This window comes from Carcharhinus amblyrhynchos, chromosome 3, assembly GCF_965287045.1.
Source record: "Carcharhinus amblyrhynchos chromosome 3, sCarAmb.v2.hapA, whole genome shotgun sequence".
Classification (NCBI taxonomy): domain Eukaryota; kingdom Metazoa; phylum Chordata; class Chondrichthyes; order Carcharhiniformes; family Carcharhinidae; genus Carcharhinus; species Carcharhinus amblyrhynchos.
This window is the reverse complement of record NC_137326.1, coordinates 10,226,746-10,247,149: the sequence shown is the minus strand read 5'-3', so window position 1 is coordinate 10,247,149 and position 20,404 is coordinate 10,226,746. Positions and strand designations below refer to the sequence as shown.

General features: G+C 40.5%; 1 protein-coding gene across 4 annotated transcripts in view; it reads right to left on the bottom strand.

Annotated features, from left to right (window-relative positions):
* usp4 (ubiquitin specific peptidase 4) overlaps nt 1–20,404 on the bottom strand; it is a 77,194-nt gene that overhangs the window by 22,963 nt on the left and 33,827 nt on the right. For 3 of the 4 annotated variants that reach the window (XM_080218853.1, XM_080218879.1, XM_080218869.1), the window contains 7 exons: nt 16,524–16,691; nt 14,286–14,406; nt 13,956–14,129; nt 10,935–11,093; nt 9,399–9,620; nt 7,982–8,065; nt 2,743–2,837 (listed from right to left, as the gene is read on the bottom strand). In XM_080218853.1, the coding sequence (XP_080074979.1) occupies nt 2,743–2,837; nt 7,982–8,065; nt 9,399–9,620; nt 10,935–11,093; nt 13,956–14,129; nt 14,286–14,406; nt 16,524–16,691 (1,023 nt within the window). The remainder of the gene's footprint in view (nt 1–2,742; nt 2,838–7,981; nt 8,066–9,398; nt 9,621–10,934; nt 11,094–13,955; nt 14,130–14,285; nt 14,407–16,523; nt 16,692–20,404) is intronic. The other variant, XM_080218860.1, reaches the window with a different exon arrangement.

Genomic DNA, 20,404 nt, shown 5'->3' with positions numbered 1-20,404 from the left:
ACTTTCTTTTGTGACTTGAATTTTAAAGCATTTTCCAAAGAGTAAAGATCCAGGCCAATATTTTCTCTAGACTGCATGTTCCACAGCAATAAACAGGCTGTACATAAAGAAAAATTAGAAAGAAACTGAATTCATAGTCATGGAGTCTGAGATTTACAGCACAGAAAAAGTCCATTCAGCACATTGTGTCTGCTCCAGGATCAAACACCTGTCCATTCTAATCCCTTTTCCAGCACTTTGTCCATAGCTTTGCACGTTATGGCATTTTAAGTGCTCTTCTAAATGTTTCTCAACTGTTGAGGATTCCTGCCTCTACTACTCTTACAGACAGTTCCAGATTACTGCCACCTGCTGGGTGAAAAAACTTTTCCTTAAATTCCTTCCGAATCTCCTGTTCTCTACCCTAAATCAAATCCTCGTTACTGACACATCTATATCCCACATGATTTTGTGCATCTCAACGAGATTCCCCCTCAGCCTTCTCTGGTCCAAGGAAAATAACCCCAGCCTATCCTTCCTCTCTTCATCACTGAAATGATCTAGCAACATCTTGGGTGAATCTCCTCTGCCTCTTTTCTAGTGTAATCACACCCTTCTTTTCATGTGGTGATCAGAACTGTACTCCAGCTGTGGGCTAATGAGCGTTTTGCACAGCTCCATCATAACCTCCCTGCTCTTGTATTCTATGCTTCGGTTCATGAAGGCAAATTTCCCATTTGCCTTCTTAACCACCTTATCTACCTGTCCTGCTGCCTTCAAGGATCTTTGGATATGCAGCCCATGGTCCTTCTGGTCCTCTGTACTTCCTAACATCTTACCGTTCACTGTGTATTCCCTTGCCTTGTATTGTCTTTCCAGGAACATGTTTGCATTGTACTCTTATTACCTTTCTGAATGACTCCCACTGCACTAATGTGGATTTTCATACAAGCAGCTGCTCTCAGTCCACTTTGGGCAGATCAAGTCTTGCCTTATTAAAATCAGCCTTCCCCCAATACAGAAACCTTATTTCTGGTCCATCTTTATCCTTTTCCATAACGCCCTAAAATATTACTGACTTATGGTCACTATCACCAAAATGCTCCCACTGACACCTGTACCACCTACCTGGCCTCATTCCTTAAAATTTGATCAAGTATTGCCACCGCTATTACAGGACTTTCTACATGCTTGCATAAAGAGCTCTCCTGGATGCCCAAAAACTCTGCCCTCTCTAAGCCTTTCATACTTTGCCTATCCTAATTAATATTGGGGAAGTTGAAAACCCCTACTATCCCTACCCTATAACTTTTATACTTTTAAGATATGTCTACATATCTGCTCTTCTATCTCTCTATAGTACACTCTTAGCAAACCGAATGCCCCCTTTTTGTTTTTAGGTTCCACCCATATGGCCTCAATCAAGGAGGCTGCCAAGATACCATCACTGGATAGAGGATTGGTTGTCAAATAGGAGGCAGAAAGTGGGGGTCAATGGGTGCTATTCGGATTGGCGGTTGGTGACTAGTGGGGTGCCCCAGGGGTCGGTGCTGGGGCCTCAGCTATTTACCATTTATATAGATGATCTGGAGGAGGGAACCGAGTGTAGAGTGTTGAAATTTGCTGATGACACCAAGATTGGGGGAAAGGCAAATTGTGCGGAGGGTGTGGAGAGTCTGCAGAAGGATCTAGATAGGCTGGGCGAATGGGCCAGGAAATGGCAAATGGAATTTAATGTTGGCAAGTGTGAGGTGGTCCACTTTGGTAGGAAGAATGGTAGGAAGGACTATTACTTACGTGGCGAAAAACTGCAGCAGGCGACGGTGCAGAGGGACCTCGGGGTCCTTGTGCATGAGTCGCAAAAACCCAGCCTGCAGGTGCAGCAGGTGGTCAGGAAGGCGAATGGGATGCTGGCCTTCATCGCGAGGGGGATTGAATATAAAAGTAGGGAGGTCTTGCTGCAGCTGTATAGGGCATTGGTGAGGCCGCAGCTGGAGTACTGTGTGCAGTTTTGGGCGCCGCACCTGCGCAAGGATATTTTCGCCCTGGAGGGAGTGCAGAGGAGGTTTACTAGGCTGATACCGGAGTTGAGGGGGTTGAGCTATGAGGAGAGGCTGAATAAACTAGGCTTGTACTCGTTAGAGTTTAGAAGAATGAGGGGAGATCTCATTGAGACGTATAAGATGATGAATGGGATGGATAGGATAGAGGTGGAGAGACTCTTCCCGCTCAAAAAAGACAGTAGGACTAGGGGGCACAGCCTCAAGATAAAGGTTTAGAACGGAGTTGAGGAGGAACTTCTTCACTCAAAGGGTGGTGAATATCTGGAATTCTCTGCCCGTTGAAGTGGTGGAGGCTGCCTCGCTAAATATTTTTAAGAAGCGGGTTGATGGGTTTTTGATAAGAGAGGGGATTAAGGGTTATGGGGAGAGGGCGGGAAAGTGGAACTGAGCAGCGACAGATCAGCCATGATCTTATTGAATGGCGGGGCAGGCTCGAAGGGCCAGATGGCCTACTCCTGCTCCTATTTCTTATGTTCTTATGTTCTTATCACTCCTTACTGCAGTAATTGACTCCAAGATCAAGATTGCAATATCACCACCTCTTCTACAACCACCCCCAACTAGTCTCGCATGAAAATTCCACACCCCGGAATAGTAAGCTGCCAGTCCTGCCCCTCCTTCAACCATGTCTCTGTGATAGCAAACAAGCACCATTAAAAATAGAAGATTGGGAATGAAAGCAGATGGCTTTTATACTCACACAAAAATATCATCCCTATCCATAATGTGGTTCAAGGCTTCGTCTTGCCGGTAGGTTTTGTGGAATCGATGATTATAAACATCAGCTACTACCATCTGAAAGAAATATAAAGCAATTATGCATAACATTATTTTACAGCTTCAAAACAATTTCCTTACGAAATTTCATACTTCTCCACTGAGACAGTGGGAATCGATATAAGTAATGAGTTTCTTGAAAACTGACATTTTTATTCATTCGTGGGGCATGGGCACTGCTGGCTGGCCAACATTTGTCGCTCATCCCTAATCGCCCTTGAGAATGTGGGGGTAAGTTGGCTTCTTGAATTGTTGCAGTCCACATGCTGTGAGTTGACCCACAATGCCATTAGGGAGGGAATTCCTGGATTTTGATTCTGCGACTGTGAAGGAACAGCCGGTATATTTTCATGTCTTGGAATGAGCTGATTTTAGTAGTTGAAGAATGCCCATTTTTAATATTGTAGATGTTTGGATAAATGTTAGCACGGGTGAGTAACAAATTCAGGTAGTTCTGATTCCCTTTAGCTGCCAACTGAGATGGATTACTTGCTGGAACATTCTTCCTCTCTAATTAATTTTCTGGCTCCAATGGAGGCAGTGAGGCAACAAGTCTTGATGGATTGCAATCCACAGCACCAGCAATACTCCTCCAATTAGTGATTTCATGCAAGAATCCAAGTGTTGAATGTCACCAAACTATCTGTAGGGGCCATCACAACTACGTCCAACCCACTATCCGCCCCAATGATTGCGCAAGCACAATTATTTGTTAAACAAACAAGCACAGCATTTAGCAATCATAAGCGAGAGCCCCGACAGCCTCCACCACAATCTGCCCACCCCAAAACACTTTTGTATGGAATTGAATTTCCAGGTTTAAAGCATTCAAGTCAGGCAACCTTGACCTATACAAGAAATCCAGATACGATCTAGAGATCTATCAAAGATGCTGAAGGACAGTACCAGACCAAGCTAGAGTCCCAGACTAACCACATGGACTCCCATCGACTATGGCAAGGTCTGCAAGACGTAACAGCCCAGAAGATGAAGGCATGCCGAATCACTGGCACCAATGCACCCACCCCCGATGAGCTCAATGCATTCTATGCTCATTTTGAGCAAGAGGCCAGTGAGTACGTGCCTTCCACCTGGAAGCCTCAGCTGAACTGGTATGAGTGGTCGTCTTCACAGAAGTGAGATCAGCCTTCTCGAAAGTCAACCCACAGAATGTGACTGGCCTGGACGGCGCATCCGGATGAGTACTCAGATCCTACGTGGACCAGATGTATTCGCAGACATCATTAACCTCTCTTTACAGCAATCAGAAGTCCCTATCTGCTTCAAGATGACGACCATCATCCCTGTGCCAAAGACAAGCCAGGCAGTGTACCTTAATAACAATCACATTGTGGCCCTGACATCTATCATTATAAGAACATAAGAATTAGGAGCACGAGTAGACCATAAGAACATAAGAAATAGGAGCAGGAGTAGGCCATCTAGCCCCTCGAGCCTGCCCCGCCATTCAATAAGATCATGGCTGATCTGTCGTGGCTCAGTTCCACTTTCCCGCCCTCTCCCCATAACCCTTAATCCCCTTGCCTATCAAAAACCTATCAACCCGCGTCTTAAAAATATTGAGCGAGGCAGCCTCCACCACTTCAACGGGCAGAGAATTCCAGAGATTCACCACCCTTTGAGTGAAGAAGTTCCTCCTCAACTCCGTTCTAAACCGCCCCCCCTTTATCTTGAGGCTGTGCCCTCTAGTCCTACTGTCCATTGAGCAGGAAGAGTCTCTCCACCTCAATCCTATCCATCCCATTCAACATCTTATACGTCTCAATGAGATCTCCCCTCATTCTTCTAAACTGTAACGAGTACAAGCCTAGTTTATTCAGCCTCTCCTCATAGTTCAACCCCCTCAACTCCGGAATCAGCCTAGTAACCCTCCTCTGCACTCCCTCCAAGGCCAAAATATCCTTGCGTAAGTGCAGCGACCAAACCTGCACACAGTACTCCAGCTGCGGCCTCACCAATGCCCTATACAGCTGCAGCAAGACCTCCCTACTTTTATATTCAATCCCCCTCGCTATGAAGGCCAGCATCCCATTTGCCTTCCTGACCACCTGCTGCGCCTGCAGGCTGGGTTTTTGCGACTCATGCACAAGGACCCCGAGGTCCCTCTGCACCGTCACCTGCTGCAGTTTTTCACCACGTAAGTAATAGTCCTTCCTACCATTATTCCTACCAAAGTGGACAACCTCACATTTGCCAACATTAAATTCCATTTGCCAGTTCTTGGCCCATTCGCCCAGCCTATCTAGATCCTTCTGCAGACTCTCCACACCCTCCGCGCAATTTGCCATTCCACCACTCTTGGTGTCATCAGCAAATTTCGAAACCATACACTCGGTTCCCTCCTCCAGATCATCTATATAAACGGTGAATAGCTGAGGCCCCAGCACCGACCCCTGGGGCACTCCACTAGTCACCAACCGCCAATCCGAATAGCACCCACTGACCCCCACTCTCTGCCTCCTATTTGACAGCCAATCCTCTATCCACGCTAACACCCTATCCCCAACTCCATGCCCCCTGACCTTCTGTAATAACCTCGTGAGGCACCTTGTCAAACGCCTTCTGAAAATCAAGAAACACCACATCCACCGGCTCTCCTCTATCCACTGCCCTAGACACATCCTCATAGAACTCCAATAAATTCGTCAGACACGACTTCCCCTTAACGAAACCGTGCTGCGTCTGCTCTACCAAACAATTCTCCTCAAGATGCCTCGCTATTTTCTCCTTGATCACAGATTCTAACATTTTTCCTACAACAGACGTTAAACTAACCGGCCTATAATTCCCCGCCTTTTGCCTGCCACCCTTCTTAAACAACAGCGTAACATTAGCCGTTTTCCAATCTTCCGGCGCTTCCCCGGAATCCAGTGACGTTTGGAAAATAATCACCAAGGCATCCGCTATCACCTCCGCCATTTCCTTCAGAACCCTTGGATGCATTCCATCCGGTCCTGGGGACTTGTCCAATCAGTCCCTCCAGTCTGTCGAGCACTGCCTCTCTAGTAACAATAATGTCATTCAGGCCCTCCACTCCTACCATTTTTCCATCGCTAACACTCAGACCATCTGTCCCCTTGAGCCTGCTCTGCCACTTACTAAGATTATGGCTGATCTTTTTTTGGACTCAGCTCCATTACCCACCCAATCACCATAACCATTATGGTTATAGTCACCATTATGAAGTGCCGTGAAAGGTTAGTCAGGCACATATCAATTCTAGTTTCCCGGACTGCCTGCATCCACTACAACCGCCACGACAGGTCCATGGCAGACGCCATCTCCATGGCTCTACACTTAATCATGGAACACCTGGATAACAAAAATACTTATGCCAGCATCCTATTTATTGACTACAGCTCAGCCTTCAAACCTATTATTCCTATGAAACTCATCTCCAAACTCCATGGCCTGGAGTTCGGCTCCTCCTTCTGCGACTGGATCCTGGACTTCATGCCCACAAGCAGCAATTAGTAAGGACAGACAACACATCCTCCAAAATCATCTTCAACCCACAAGGCTGTGTTTGAGCCCCTTACTGTATTCCTTATACACCTATGACTGTGGCCAATTTCCCTTCCAATTTGATTTTCAAGTTTGCTGATGACACCACTATAGTATGTCTGCTCTTAAACAATGATGAGATGGGAGTACAGGATAGAGAATAGAGAACCTCGTGAACTGGTGCAATGACAATAACCTCTCCTTCACTGTCAGCAAAGCGAAAGAGAAAGTCATCGACTTCAGAAAGCGTATTGGAGGACATGCCCCTGTCGACATCAATGGGGATGAATTGGAAATAGTCTTACTTCTTGAATGACGTTTAGGATTCATAAAAGATCTCAAATTTTACAGCTACCATAATAAATTGTGCTTACCAGCTAAAAAAAACTTCAAATATCTTTTTATCAAGCTTTGAAAATAGGCTATTTCATATCAGCCAGTCTGATATAACACTACACACAAAAGCACATCAACACTTTGAAGGTGAATTGGAAATTCTTAGAAATCTAAAGATTCTATTTTTCCTATTTCTGTTTTTCCCCTCATGCCTCCATGGGCCACATTTCATTTATCCAGAAAACTTAGATGCAGGTCGACCAAGTCAAGATTTAAGGAACCCGAGGAGTATATTTACTATTATCATTGAACAATTACAAAAGAAGCTCAAGATTTCACCAAATAGACAGTTAAGTACGAGGGATCTGATTAAGAGCATGGAAAGCAGAACATCCCAACACAACAGATCTTGAATATTCCCAGTTCACTCCCAAACTTCAGCAAATTCAAAATATGCAGCAGTCTTAACTTTTTTGACTGTTTAGTTAGAAAAGTTGACGCTAATTCCAGAAGCACACTTTAAGCTACAGAAAGAAAAAAAAACCAAATCTGCAGCTTTCAATTTCTGAGTAGTATTATTTTCTGCAGCTTTGCATCCAAATTTACAAAGTCAAGGTTACAACAGTGGAACCCCATCTTGAAAATCTTTTGAGTTCCAGGATTTTGACCCAGCAACAGTGAAGGAACAGAGATATAGTTCCAACTCAGGATAGCGTGTGACTTTGTCCTTTGAGGTGGCAGCAGCCTTGAGTTTAGAAGAAAGAAACAGTTTTAATGTTTTAACGATATTTCTTCAGTTAACTCAGTTTCTCTCTCCGTGGATGCTGTAGACTGAACATTTGTTTTTATTTCAGATTTACACCATCTACAGCACTGCACTTTTGTTTTAATTCATGGATTTTGGCAATTCTCTCGTCTTTAAGTCACAATTCCTTCTGCAGATGGATGCAAGTAGTGAGTATTAACAGGTCATTTAATGTAGTCCTCATCACCACAAAACTCAATCATGTAAGGCTGACAGACAATTTCAAGAAGGCATCACTAAAAGCCAAGGTGGAACAGGTGCAGAGTCCTAAATACTTTCCTGTTATTGAAATATCATTTATAGAAGCAAAACCATCACAAACAGGAAATAGCCCAAATGTTCAGATTGCGATTCTAGCTGCAGGTCAGATCAGTCAGGTATTATGAAAATTCAGTGACAGATTGTTTTTCTTCATTATGTGCATGCTGGCCCACTCATTCAAAAATGAAAACACAAATTCTAATGTTAAGTTTCAGTCATGACTGGAATGATTTACCTTTTCTGCAGCAACTCCTGAGATTTGATGAAGGGCTGTACACAGGTCAGAGATTGCACCCATCTTTGGAACCACAATTCTATACTGTAAAATAAGGTCATTATTAATAGGTCACAGAAGAATTTGCCAGAAATAAAATCATTTAGGGAGAGCAGGAAATGGCATCTTTTCAGCAACATACCTTGTCTGTGTGGCCAAGCAGTCATGATGTGGAGATGCCGGCACTGGACTGGGATAAATACAGTAAGATGTCTTACAACACCAGGTTAAAGTCCAACAGGTTTATCTGGTAGCAAACACCATTAGCTTTTGGAGCGCTTGCTGCTCCTTCGTCAAGGAGCAGCAAGCACTCGGAAAGCTAGTGGCGTTTGCTACTAAATAAACCTGTTGGACTTTAACCTGATGTTGTAAGACTTCTTACTGTGGACAACCAGTAAGCATAGAAGTGGATTGCAAACAACTTACCCATTAGTTGTTAAATAAGCAGTTCCCTTACTTTGTGTTCAAAGTTGAAACAGAAATACTCCCCAGCCACACGAATTGTTCAAATTAATAATATTGTTAGCAACTTTCAAAAATTAATAGATCTGTTAGTGACTTTCAAAGGACTAATACTGACAACAACACTGATCCACCTGGTACATAGCTGCACTTAGAACTGGAAATTTACAGCCCCAGGACATTGAATAAATTAAAAAAAGGTGTGTGTGTGTGTGTGTGTTTGGGGGGGGAGCGCGGGGTGGTGGTGGTCGTGGTGGTGTGGGGGAGATGAATTTGGATCGTCACGTTTGTGCTGGAACCATGCTAAAGTAACCCAAAATTAATTCCACTGTCCAGGATTCTATTTGCCCATTTTACAAAATCTTTCATAGGATGTGGGCACCACTGGCTGGCTAAGTGAGCATTTTTATTGCCCATTCTTAATTGCCTTTGAGAAGGCAGTGGTAAAGCTACCTTCTTGAGCTGCTGCAGTGCAGTGTAGGCACTCACAGTGCTGTTAAGAAGGGAATTACTAGATTTTGATCCAATGACAGTGAAGGAACATGATAGAGTTCCAAGTCAGTATCAAATGTGGGACTTGGAAGTGCTTATTTCTTCCCCTGTTTCGGATCTTTCTAATTTTCCAAAAGATGCCACAGTTTCTGTTTTGAGGATTCATACGCCAATGAAAGATTTCTTCTGACCAGTTGCTTTCACAAATTTAAAATTGAGCATTCCTAATCAATGAATCTTTGATTCAAGGAATTGTTCTTTCATATTCAAACCTGTCATGATTTTAAAAACGTCCAAATTTGACTTCGTCTTGTTTGCTTCGGTGGTAATATTTTCAGTATTTCATACATTTCCTAACCATTATTTCTTATCCCTACTATGCTGACAATCATGGATTTGTTTATTGCAGAGAACTTGATCTTACCTGGGTTGGCCTAGATGAGTCTGCCCGTACAAGAAAGATTTCCATTGTGCGGTCTTTCTTCATAGGTAATGGAAGAGTTAAGTAACAGAAAGGGTCAAATGTCACAGAAATTTTTGAACATTCGGGACAAACCAGGGTGGATTTAAAAAGCCCATGGAAGATGTCCACAATGATGGAGTTGTTTCTTAATCTGTGGTTTTCCCATGCTTCTTTAGCCACTACCTACAATCAGAAAGGAGACAAGAATGTTTGATTGTGCTGCATATCATTAATGAAGAACCCATATTATTACAGGCCTTATTACATGTTAAGGATGTCCCAAAGCACTTCACATCCAATAGACATTTCTGAAGTGTAGTTCCTGATTGCTACATCAGCAAATTAGTAGTCAATTTGAACAGTGTCTCACAAACAGATGAAAGCAAATCCAATCCTGGTGGTGATACCTTGATTGACCAGGGCAGTACAACCTCCTGCTCTTCTTCAAATAGCTATCCGAAGAGACATACAGCAACTCAGTTTAACCCCACAACTGAAAGACTGCACTTCAGACAGCGTAGCATTGTGAGAAACTGCCAGTCCCAATAATGTACTCAAGTGAGCATCGGGGTTTTGAATCTTTATCCTTTTGAGCAGAGGTGAGAACACCAGTGCAGTTATATTATAGATGAACATACAAGAATGAATTTTTTGCTACAATCCAGTCAAGAGTGCTGACAATAGACCTGCTCCCAGCAATTTTTGAACCAACTAGTGTTTGAGAATGGAACAAGCATTCTGTTGCTTTATTGTTTAAAATCATATAATGATGGCGTTTTTACTAATAGCATGCATAAGATCAAACTAGTTTGCAAATTATCACGAGACATAAGGGGACATGTGAAATGTAACCAAACTGTTGATAAAAACATGCAAAGAAAACAGTTGGACAACACAGGTATGAATTAGTAAAATAGATGTCACTTAGTTAAGTGACTGTATTTTCCATAAGGCTTTTACGGATTAATTTTAGTTAAGCACAGGAGCCAAAGAAAAGAAACACCTCAGCTTGTATGGACAGATGTAATGCTGGCTGGAGTCTAAAACTCACTCGGTAAAGAAAGTGGAGAAAGAGCAAGTAGACAATGCCTGCTATACTGGCCAGGTGACACAATCAGTATAGTATTGTAAATTATTGCCTGGGAACCATCATGTTAATTTCTGCTGCACGCCAAAAGGTTTTGCTGCAAATCAATTTGTGATCAAGTTTTAATCCTTTGAAAATAGGATATCAGGGAGTACTTCAGTGCACATCACATTTACCTTCCAGGTACTCCTCCTACATGCTTGAAAGATCATGTTTTTTGGATTTTAGTCAATAGATTTCCAGATAATGATCTGAGGGGAAAATTGAATATTTATTCTACAAAAGTAATTCAACGGATGTGAAATGTTTTGGAACAGCTCAAGGACGCGAAAGGTACAACAAAACATGCTTTAGTCAGAATGTTCATGATGCAAGAAGGAGACTTGAATTATTTAAAGCAGCGTACCCACCTCATCTTCCCTACCATTGGCATCTTTAAGTTCTAAGTAGGGCTTTTTCTTCACGCGATTTAAATCTTCATGTAGACCATCTAAAAGAAATGCAAGCAGCTCTTGAGAATCCTGTTGCTGGTATCCTGAAAACTGGGGAGCAAAACACCCGACCTGTGTCTGGAGAAATAAAAAAAATCATACTTAACTAAACTATGTAGTTTTAAACTCAAACTTTATTTAAAAATGCTTATAATTTAAAAATTTAGACGCAATTTCAATTATTCCAGTAAGAACTCCCTGAAGTTACATCAAACATTTCACCAGAAACTCTTTTGTTCCAGACAGCTCAAAAACTTAAAATAGTCACAGGAAACAAGGACAAAATTGGTTAGCTAGTATGTAATTCTAAATCATACAACTCAACACTGAAAATGATAAAGCAGATTTGAGAGGGGACAAAGCATGCAAAATATAGTGCAAGACCCCAATTTACGCTCCCACATTTTAGTGGCTGTTTAGTATCACAGCAACATCTTAAAGCCCATCATTACTTTTCTTGTGTTCTTTTGAGGTCAGATGGATGGTTAGTTTGGAGGCTCTTGTGGCAGAAACAAGATAAAACAGCATAACACTGAGGATAGATGTACTTCTTCAGAAAACACAAAATAAGATTTATGTATTGGTGGTGAATTATGGGCTGCAAAAAGTGTCTCAGAGCAGAGAGATAAATGAATGCTGTCTCAACTTTTATCTGGTGTTTGCTCTTGTGTTAGAGTAATATCTCAAAGGCAGAATTTTCCCATCCCGTTCGCCATGTGAACTATAGTGGGTGGGACATGGACCATGCAAAAGTATGCTGACCTTGGATGGAATTTTCCAGCCTTTGGGCAAATGAGGTTGGAAGTACCACCCTACATTTTTTTTTAAAAGCCAGAAAGTTCTGAAATTTCACCATGAGGTCGAAATATTAATGGTTCACTGGAGATTTAATCAGTTCCACCAGTGCTGAGGCTTCGAATAACTTTTGCGTCTGATACTATTGCTTTGCTTGACAACAGAAGTTAAGTCTGCCTTTCTTCCTCTTCTCAGTTTGCAGATTTAGTTTTTTTGCATCAGCACTTTCTTCCTTGTTGAAGGATACAGATTACATCCAACTTGTGTGTCTGGCAATCCTGTCCTTGCTCTGACCTTCAAGCTGAAGGTAAGTTCCAAAGGGAAGACCGATGAATTGAAAATAGGGTGAATCAGAAATACACCGAGCAATTTCTTCTAGTAAAGTAGCTATCATTCTAATGCTGCCCTTTTAAACCAGAATACATTTTAAAAAGGTTTAATTCAAATGGAATTTAATGTTGGCAAGTGTGAGGTGGTCCACTTTGGTAGGAAGAATGGTAGGAAGGACTATTACTTACGTGGCGAAAAACTGCAGCAGGCAACGGTGCAGAGGGACCTCGGGGTCCTTGTGCATGAGTCGCAAAAACCCAGCTTGCAGGTGCAGCAGGTGGTCAGGAAGGCGAATGGGATGCTGGCCTTCATTGCGAGGGGGATTGAATATAAAAGTAGGGAGGTCTTGCTGCAGCTGTATAGGGCATTGATGAGGCCGCAGCTGGAGTACTGTATGCAGTTTTGGGCGCCGCACCTGCGCAAAGATATTTTGGTCTTGGAGGGAGTGCAGAGGAGGTTTACTAGGCTGATACCAGAGTTGAGGGGGTTGAGCTATGAGGAGAGGCTGAATAAACTAGGCTTGTACTCGTTAGAGTTTAGAAGAATGAGGGGAGATCTCAGAGACGTATAAGATGATGAATGGGATGGATAGGATAGAGGTGGAGAGACTCTTCCCGCTCAAAAAAGACAGTAGGACGAGGGGGCACAGCCTCAAGATAAAGGGGGGGCAGTTTAGAACGGAGTTGAGGAGGAACTTCTTCACTCAAAGGGCGGTGAATCTCTGGAATTCTCTGCCCGTTGAAGTGGTGGAGGCTGCCTCGCTAAATATTTTTAAGACGCGGGTTGATGGGTTTTTGATAAGAGAGGGGATTAAGGGTTATGGGGAGAGGGCGGGAAAGTGGAACTGAGCCATGACAGATCAGCCATGATCTTATTGAATGGCGGGGCAGGCTCGAAGGGCTAGATGGCCTACTCCTGCTCCTATTTCTTATGTTCTAATTCTGACATGCTGTGCTGCTTGTTTCCTTTCATTAGTAGTAGCTTCTAACTTTAGGTCAGATGCTTTTTCATTTAACTCCACATTTATTTTCCTGGAAGAACTGACTTCTCCCATTACAAAGCCTTTGTCAACAAGTCCATCTGACTGACAAATTATATTTCAGTTGGCACAATCATATTCTAATGGTATGTGATTGAATCACGAACATAGATTCTTTACATTCAAAAACAAAGCACTGTTTAATTTGCTACAGCCTCCTCAATCAGAAAGTTGTGCAATAAATTTGACTTGATATGAAAGAGGAAATAGAAATCCATATGCTGGGTTTAACACCCATGATATTAAAAGTAGGAAACAGTGCATTTAAAAAGCTCTTCCAAACACTAGTGGCCTGCATGGAATGTCTTTCTACGAGTTTGGTATGGCATGGAAACAACACAACAAGCTTTCCTTCTGTTAGATGGACAGATACACAATCAGAAGTCACTTTTATTGTGGACAATTATATGGCAATTATTTTTGTTATATGGAAATTAAGCAGTTAAGCGTCTGCTGCAACGTTTTACAAATATATTGATGAATAAAATTGTTGGCTGCTTTATTTACAAAAATTCACTGTTTGAATGAAATCAGATACAGCATTGCACATACATTAAATCCGGTAACAGATTACAGCCAGTGTGCAAATCCACTTTAAACTGTGGAAGGGCAAAAACCTTGCCGACATAAAACATTGAGAGACAAGACGGCACTTAAATTCTAGATTTTAAACTCATCCCCATCTTTGAGATGCTGTGCTGTCCTTAAGACAAGTGTTGAAATACAAGCTACAACAATCATTAGAAAGTAAATCAAAAGAATCTAATAGGACTTACTTTGAACATCCGTGGTGCCACGTAAGAGCTTCTGCCCGACCACATCTGTTTGATGAGGTCAGCATAGGCTTCAGCAATTTCTCCCCTCATTCCCAAAGGATTCTCCCGATTTAGCTCTTCTTCATACTTTCCTTGTAGGAAGTAATCAGTCAACGGACCAGTATTACTCAAACACTGAAAGAAAAATCAAAATGGAGAATGTTCTTTAACAGTGTTCAAATCTGTCTCTATGAAACTTCTATCGCAAGATTATTCGAGTGAGAACATAATTTATGGTCCAATTCATGTTTTCATCCTACTTAAATACAGTGATAATTTGTGGAGCCTTACCTGCAATGCTGAGTTCATGAAGCATGTATTACCAAGGTTACTTAGGCCACAAAGACCTGCTTGGCTTGGCGCATGAGATTCCTTATAAGGACTGTTGTATGAAGTTGTATACACACTTGTTCTGAAAAATCAAACACAATATCAACTAAGTTCTTGGGAATTGGAAATAAGTTTATATCTTTTACCTACAACATATGAAATGTGTAAATTTGAGAAACTGTCTCAACCAGGCATTGACAACATTAAAAAAAAATCAAACCTTAGTCATATAAAAATGTGAGCAAAGTTGAGTGATATTTAGGATAACCATACATAGAGCCCCATTAGACAAAATTCCAATGCACCACAATGGCAGCAAATTAAAAAAATGAATAGCAACTCAAAATGCTAAACAAGTCAACAGTATTCTCCATCATGAGACACTTAAATTGTACAAGTTTTCACTACAAATTCAAAACAGTAAAAAGATATTTTGTCCAAGCTTTTCATCTTGCGCTCATCAGGACAATATCAGGGGAAATAACAACTTTAAACTGTATGAGGAGTGTGTGCAGATTGGTTGGCAAAAGGATTCTGATTGGTAGAGGCATTGCCATGGAAAATGCACCATTAATACTGAATGACAATTCTGAAAATCATTATTAGAAAATTTAAAACCTGATTAGTAATTGCATTGCCCTGGGGAATGAGCCAACGAATAGTTATTTTGTTTCGCTGCATGTATATGTTCTGCCTGCAAAGAACAGGGCCTTTTGTATTAATAAATGTAGCTACTGACATTAGATGTAATTCCACGATTGGACAACATTTGCTAAATAACCCGCAGTGTGCTAAAAACTATGCAGACAACCACTTTAAGATTGAATGTCAAGTTTGCAGAATGGTGTATTTTATGTATTGGAAGCTACATATCTTAATATGCAGGGCCTTGTTCTTTGCAAACAAACAGAACATGTATATACATTATGGTGAAACCAAATTACTGCAGATGCTGGAACCTGAAACCAAAAGAAAAAAAATGCTGGAAAATCTCAGCAGGTCTGGCAGCATCTGTAAGGAGAGAAAAGAGCTGATATTTTGAGTCCAAATGACCCTTTGTCATACATTATTCTTGTTTCAGCTAAACAAAATAAGTGATAGCCATTTGTTGGTTTACTCCTCAGGGCAATGCCTTGACCAGAATCAAGCTGCCCAGTTTACATTTTCAAACAATGCTTGACAGTTAACTATCAGCCACCATTAACTAGTGAATTCTCCATGGCAATGCCTCTATTAGAGTTTACTTGCCAACCAATTAGAACTTTCTTTTCATACAGTATAAAGTTGTTATTTCCCCTGACATTGTTATTCTTGTGATTGTCCTGACTGCAAGATTAAAAGCTTTGACAAAATGCCATTTTGCAAGCAATAATCAAGTTCAGTATTAATAAATAACAATGCGAACACTGTAAAAATTAACGGAGCATATCTAGTTTAATGAAATCAGTCAAAACAACAAGATCATGCAATGGAGTTTCACAATACTACTTTTAACGAGCTCAAAATGAATGGTACAACAAATAGTTAGAAACATTAGCTGAGACAGTGGACATATGCTAAAGATTCTTTATTACAGCATGCACATAAAACTTTTATTTCAAAAATGTTAAAATACAAAGCCCAAATCATTTTCTTCACGAGTTGGGGCAAGAAACAGTTTTACAAAACTAGCAAACTTCCAGGAGACGGATCAAGATTATCGTGGAATAACAGAAAGATATCTTCATTTGTCCTTACACTATAGCAGCAATTAGTTAACTGTGCTTCAGATATAAAGACCTCATGCTATAAAGAAACCAAAATCTCTCAATGTTTACATCAAGGAATTTATTAAATTTCAGGATCTTTCATAATTGCTTTTGATGGGGGAAGGAAAACAACAATTATTTCAAAATGTAATTAAAGTGCATATCTATTTCACAACTATTTAAGATTTAACTTTACATCAGTCAACTCAACAGACACAACAGGGGACTCAATTTAAGGTCAGACTGGATCCTTCTACAGCCAAGGCCCTTATGTGAAATTGTGTATGGAAGGTGAATAGAATAAACAAATAGAAAAGGAAAAAATATAGGGTTAGGTGTGAGCGAAGGAAGACTTCGAAATTAAAGCCACCGGTCATTTTTTTTAGTTTGAATTAAAAACTGATTGCGAGTCATTTAAGGCAATGTCTTTCCACCATGCAGGTACACTCACCCCCTGGTGGAGTTGGAGCTGGAGCTGTTTAATATGTAGCTGGAGCTGCTGGAGTTGTTGCTCTCACCATTAGAGACTGTAGAAGGGGAGGACAAGGACGAGTAGGAGTTGCAGCTAGTCGAGGATTTTGGAGAGGTAGATAAATTTCTGCTGGTGGCAGTGCTGGATCTGTCATAAAAACAAAGGCACGAACACTGATTTACAAATCATATTGCCAGACGCAAGGCAACACTGTCAAGACAATGCTTTTAAGAGCAGTCTTGCATGCCTAGCAATACAATTACTCAAAAAGCTAAGCAAGGGGAATTATAAATGTTACTCTGTCAGAAGTTAATTGATCACTACAGATTGGTAACTGGAACAGAGTTTGTATGTATATCTATCATAAGGACCCCTCATTGCCTCCGGTGATTTCAGAAAAGCAAAATGGAAGAAATAATAAACAATGGAGGGAAAGAGATAAAAAGGGACAGAATATAATGTTTGGTCATTGTGTTGTGGGATACTGGGAGAAATGCTAGAAACCTCAGTAGGTTTTCCACAGTTCTACCTTGTGACAAAAGGGAAATGATGACCCATGTCCCATTACCAATACACAGATGCAATCCTGTTATTGTTCAGCTCTATCCCCTCTGGATAGAGAGTGAAACTAGGGCAATATTAACTCCTGTGAATTATAAAGCAGTAGTTCAGATGCAAGGTCTAGGACTGTCATTTGAAGCTGACAGTACCAACGCCATTTTCAAAATCCAGTTTTTAAAATTTAATACATTTTTATTGTTGCACAACACCTTACAAGATAAAGCTATATTTTAAGATAGAGAATTAATGTAATCAAGTTTCTTCGCTCATTCCTTTTTCTCTACCAATATTGTCTTTAATCCTTAATTCCTAAAGGCATTGACTCCTTTGAGGTATGGTTCCATGAGAGCAGGCACCATCAATTTCACAGAAGCTTTTGGGTTGTTTCTTCCATTAATATGAGCTTGATCCTATTTTTATGCAATATCTATTCAAATAAGCTTTATTACAGACCATTGGATTGAAATCAGAAGCGACTGTCCCTTTGATCTATGGACTCTGAGGCAAACTGCTACAACTTTACTACCTAGTTGAGGTCTGCTAATTCCAACACGGATTAGAAATCACACCAGAGGCCTTCATGATTTGTCTGGCTCAACTACCCACCAGGTAAAACCAGCTAAGCAATCTGGAAATCCATCAGGTCTCATCTGAAAATAAAGCATAATCACAGCAAAATCCACTCTGTGTGCAGAGTTCAATATTTCCATATTGAAATGCCAGTGAAATCTGTGTTATTCATTAGTTTTAAAAAAGTGTGTTAGATGCATATATAGCACTCCCTTGGGCCAGTATAACTAATTTTTAAACCCATATATACAAGCACAGCAAATGTACTTTCCATGATTACAATACACGATAGTCCAGAAAATAAACAGAAGGATTTAATATTCAAAGGATGGATATCAAAGACTGACTCAGTAGAATTTTTCGCCTCTAACTGAAAGGACCAGTAAAGGTGGATTCTCTACATGCTTAATATTTGAGCAGGCAACATTTCCTTCCAACCTTAACTGCTTGGTACACATCTTTCTGATCATAAAAATCTAAATAAGGACATTGAATAGATACTGAATATCTGGCAAATGTTTGGATGGTAGGAGAGTCCTGGCATCAGAAAACATTTGCTATTATTTTGCTATTTGCTATTGTGATCATTAAAACTTTAATATGAAATAAAACAAAATGCAGATAATTGCTCTCAAAACAGCTATACAAATCTTAGTTAACTGCTAGTTCAAAAATGAAATCAAGTGAATGATTTTGTCCAATTTCAGGCATAAATAATCACACTCAAAATGTCCATCTCATGGTAAATGACACAATTAATAGTGAAAACAGGACATTATTTTAACATCCACATTCCATTAAATACTGTTTCAGATCAATTAAATATTTTATTAGATTTGTCTTTCAGAATTTAATGTAGGGTTACAGAGTTCTGAGTCTGATGCAGACAATATGAAAGTGCTGAGATATTTGTAGTCTCAGAAACAAATTTTCACTATCCGTTTTCAGCCACTTTTCCTGTGTTATTAGTATCCATCATCTGGATAAAATGGTAGTAAGGTAGAAAAATGCAACTATTTGTTTTTATAAATACTAACAAGAAAAAATATTCAAAATAATTCTATAAACAAACAAAACTGAAAATATAATTCTCAAGACACTTATGCTTAAAAATGAAAGCCAATAGTAAACACAGCTCCCCCGCTTTTAGAAGTTTTTTTTGGAAGTTTATTAGTCACAAGTAGATGTTAAGTATAAACTGTCCAGTTTGTGGCTGATCCACCCTTTAGCAGGTCTAATGAGCTGCCACGAAGTTAAAGTTTAAAGTTTATTAGTCACAAGTAAGGTTTACATTAACAGTGCAATGAAGTTGTTATGAAATTCCCCTAGTCGCCACAGTGCAGCACCTGTTTCAGTCAATGCACCTAACCAGCACGTCTTTAGACTGTAGGAGGAAACTGGAGCGCCTGGAGGAAACCCACGCAGACATGGGGAGAACGTGCAAATTCCACATGGACAGCGACCCAAGCCAGGAATCGAACCAGAATCCCTGGCACTGTGGGACAGCAATGCTAACCACTGTGTGCCACCACGCACATGAAATGTGCATGATGTGTCAATGAGGTGCACTTTTGCACGTACTTAGAGATTGGTGACAGGTGGAAAGGTAACTTGTTGCAAACAATTCACAACAATCACAGTGTAAAAGCAGCTTTATTTTCTTCCCAACTTCCCCTGATATCATACCCTCTATTAAATTTCAGCCTCCACCAACAGTAATAATTCTAATAGGAAAACAGAAGGCAGCTTGAGCTACTTGACCTCCCATAAGTATCTCTACAATAGAACGCTGACAATGAAAGTTCAGCAAGTGCCAAATCAAATTGCAAGTCAACTTCAAGTATCTACACTTGTTCCTTGAGCATGATAGGAACATAAAACCTTGTATTTATGTTTTGCATCAAATCTCAAAGCACTTGAAACAATTACTTAAGGCTGCAATAAACTAAATGAACAAAAACTTGCTATGAATATCATGCACTTTAAGCATTCTCAAATAATCTAAAACAAACTTTGATCACAAAGGCACAGAAATATTAAAGGCAGAATAAGAAATGTTTGGCCAAAGAGCTAAGTTTTAAAGAAATGTCTTAAAGGACAGGTGGAGAGATTTAAGGAAAGAATTCCAGAACAAGGCCTAGAAAGCTGAAAGCATGGCTGCCAATAGTGGAACAATGGAAACTGGGGATTTGCAAGAGCCTAGAATTGAATGAACATACAGTTGCAAGGCAGAAAGAAATTACTTGAGATATGCAGGAGGAAGACTGTGGAGGGACTTGAAAGCAAGAATGAGGGTTTCAAAATTGAAATGTTGCCAGACTGGGAGCTAATATTCATCAGCAAATTTGTGCACAAACAGCAATATGAGTGCTAAGTAGTTGTTATATTTATGGGTTTATCAGAGAAGTATCGGTAAAACACCATCCTGGTATTTGAATTGTGTCACGGACTTAAGTTATACTCAAACAACAAGAAGGTAGATGAGATCTTGTGCAACATTTAATCCAAAAGGCTGGCACCTCAGTACAGTACAGCCTGGGCTTATTGGCATGATTCTCGTTGCCAAGTTACAAAGTTCAAACCCAACTCAAAATTGAGATTACATGTTCATTTCCAGGAATTGGGTTTCAACTTTGAGATGTAGTGGATGCTGATAGTACCAACTAAAGTCAAACTTACACTGCAAAAAAAAAGTTAATTGATTATAAAATGTTTCACAACATCCAGAG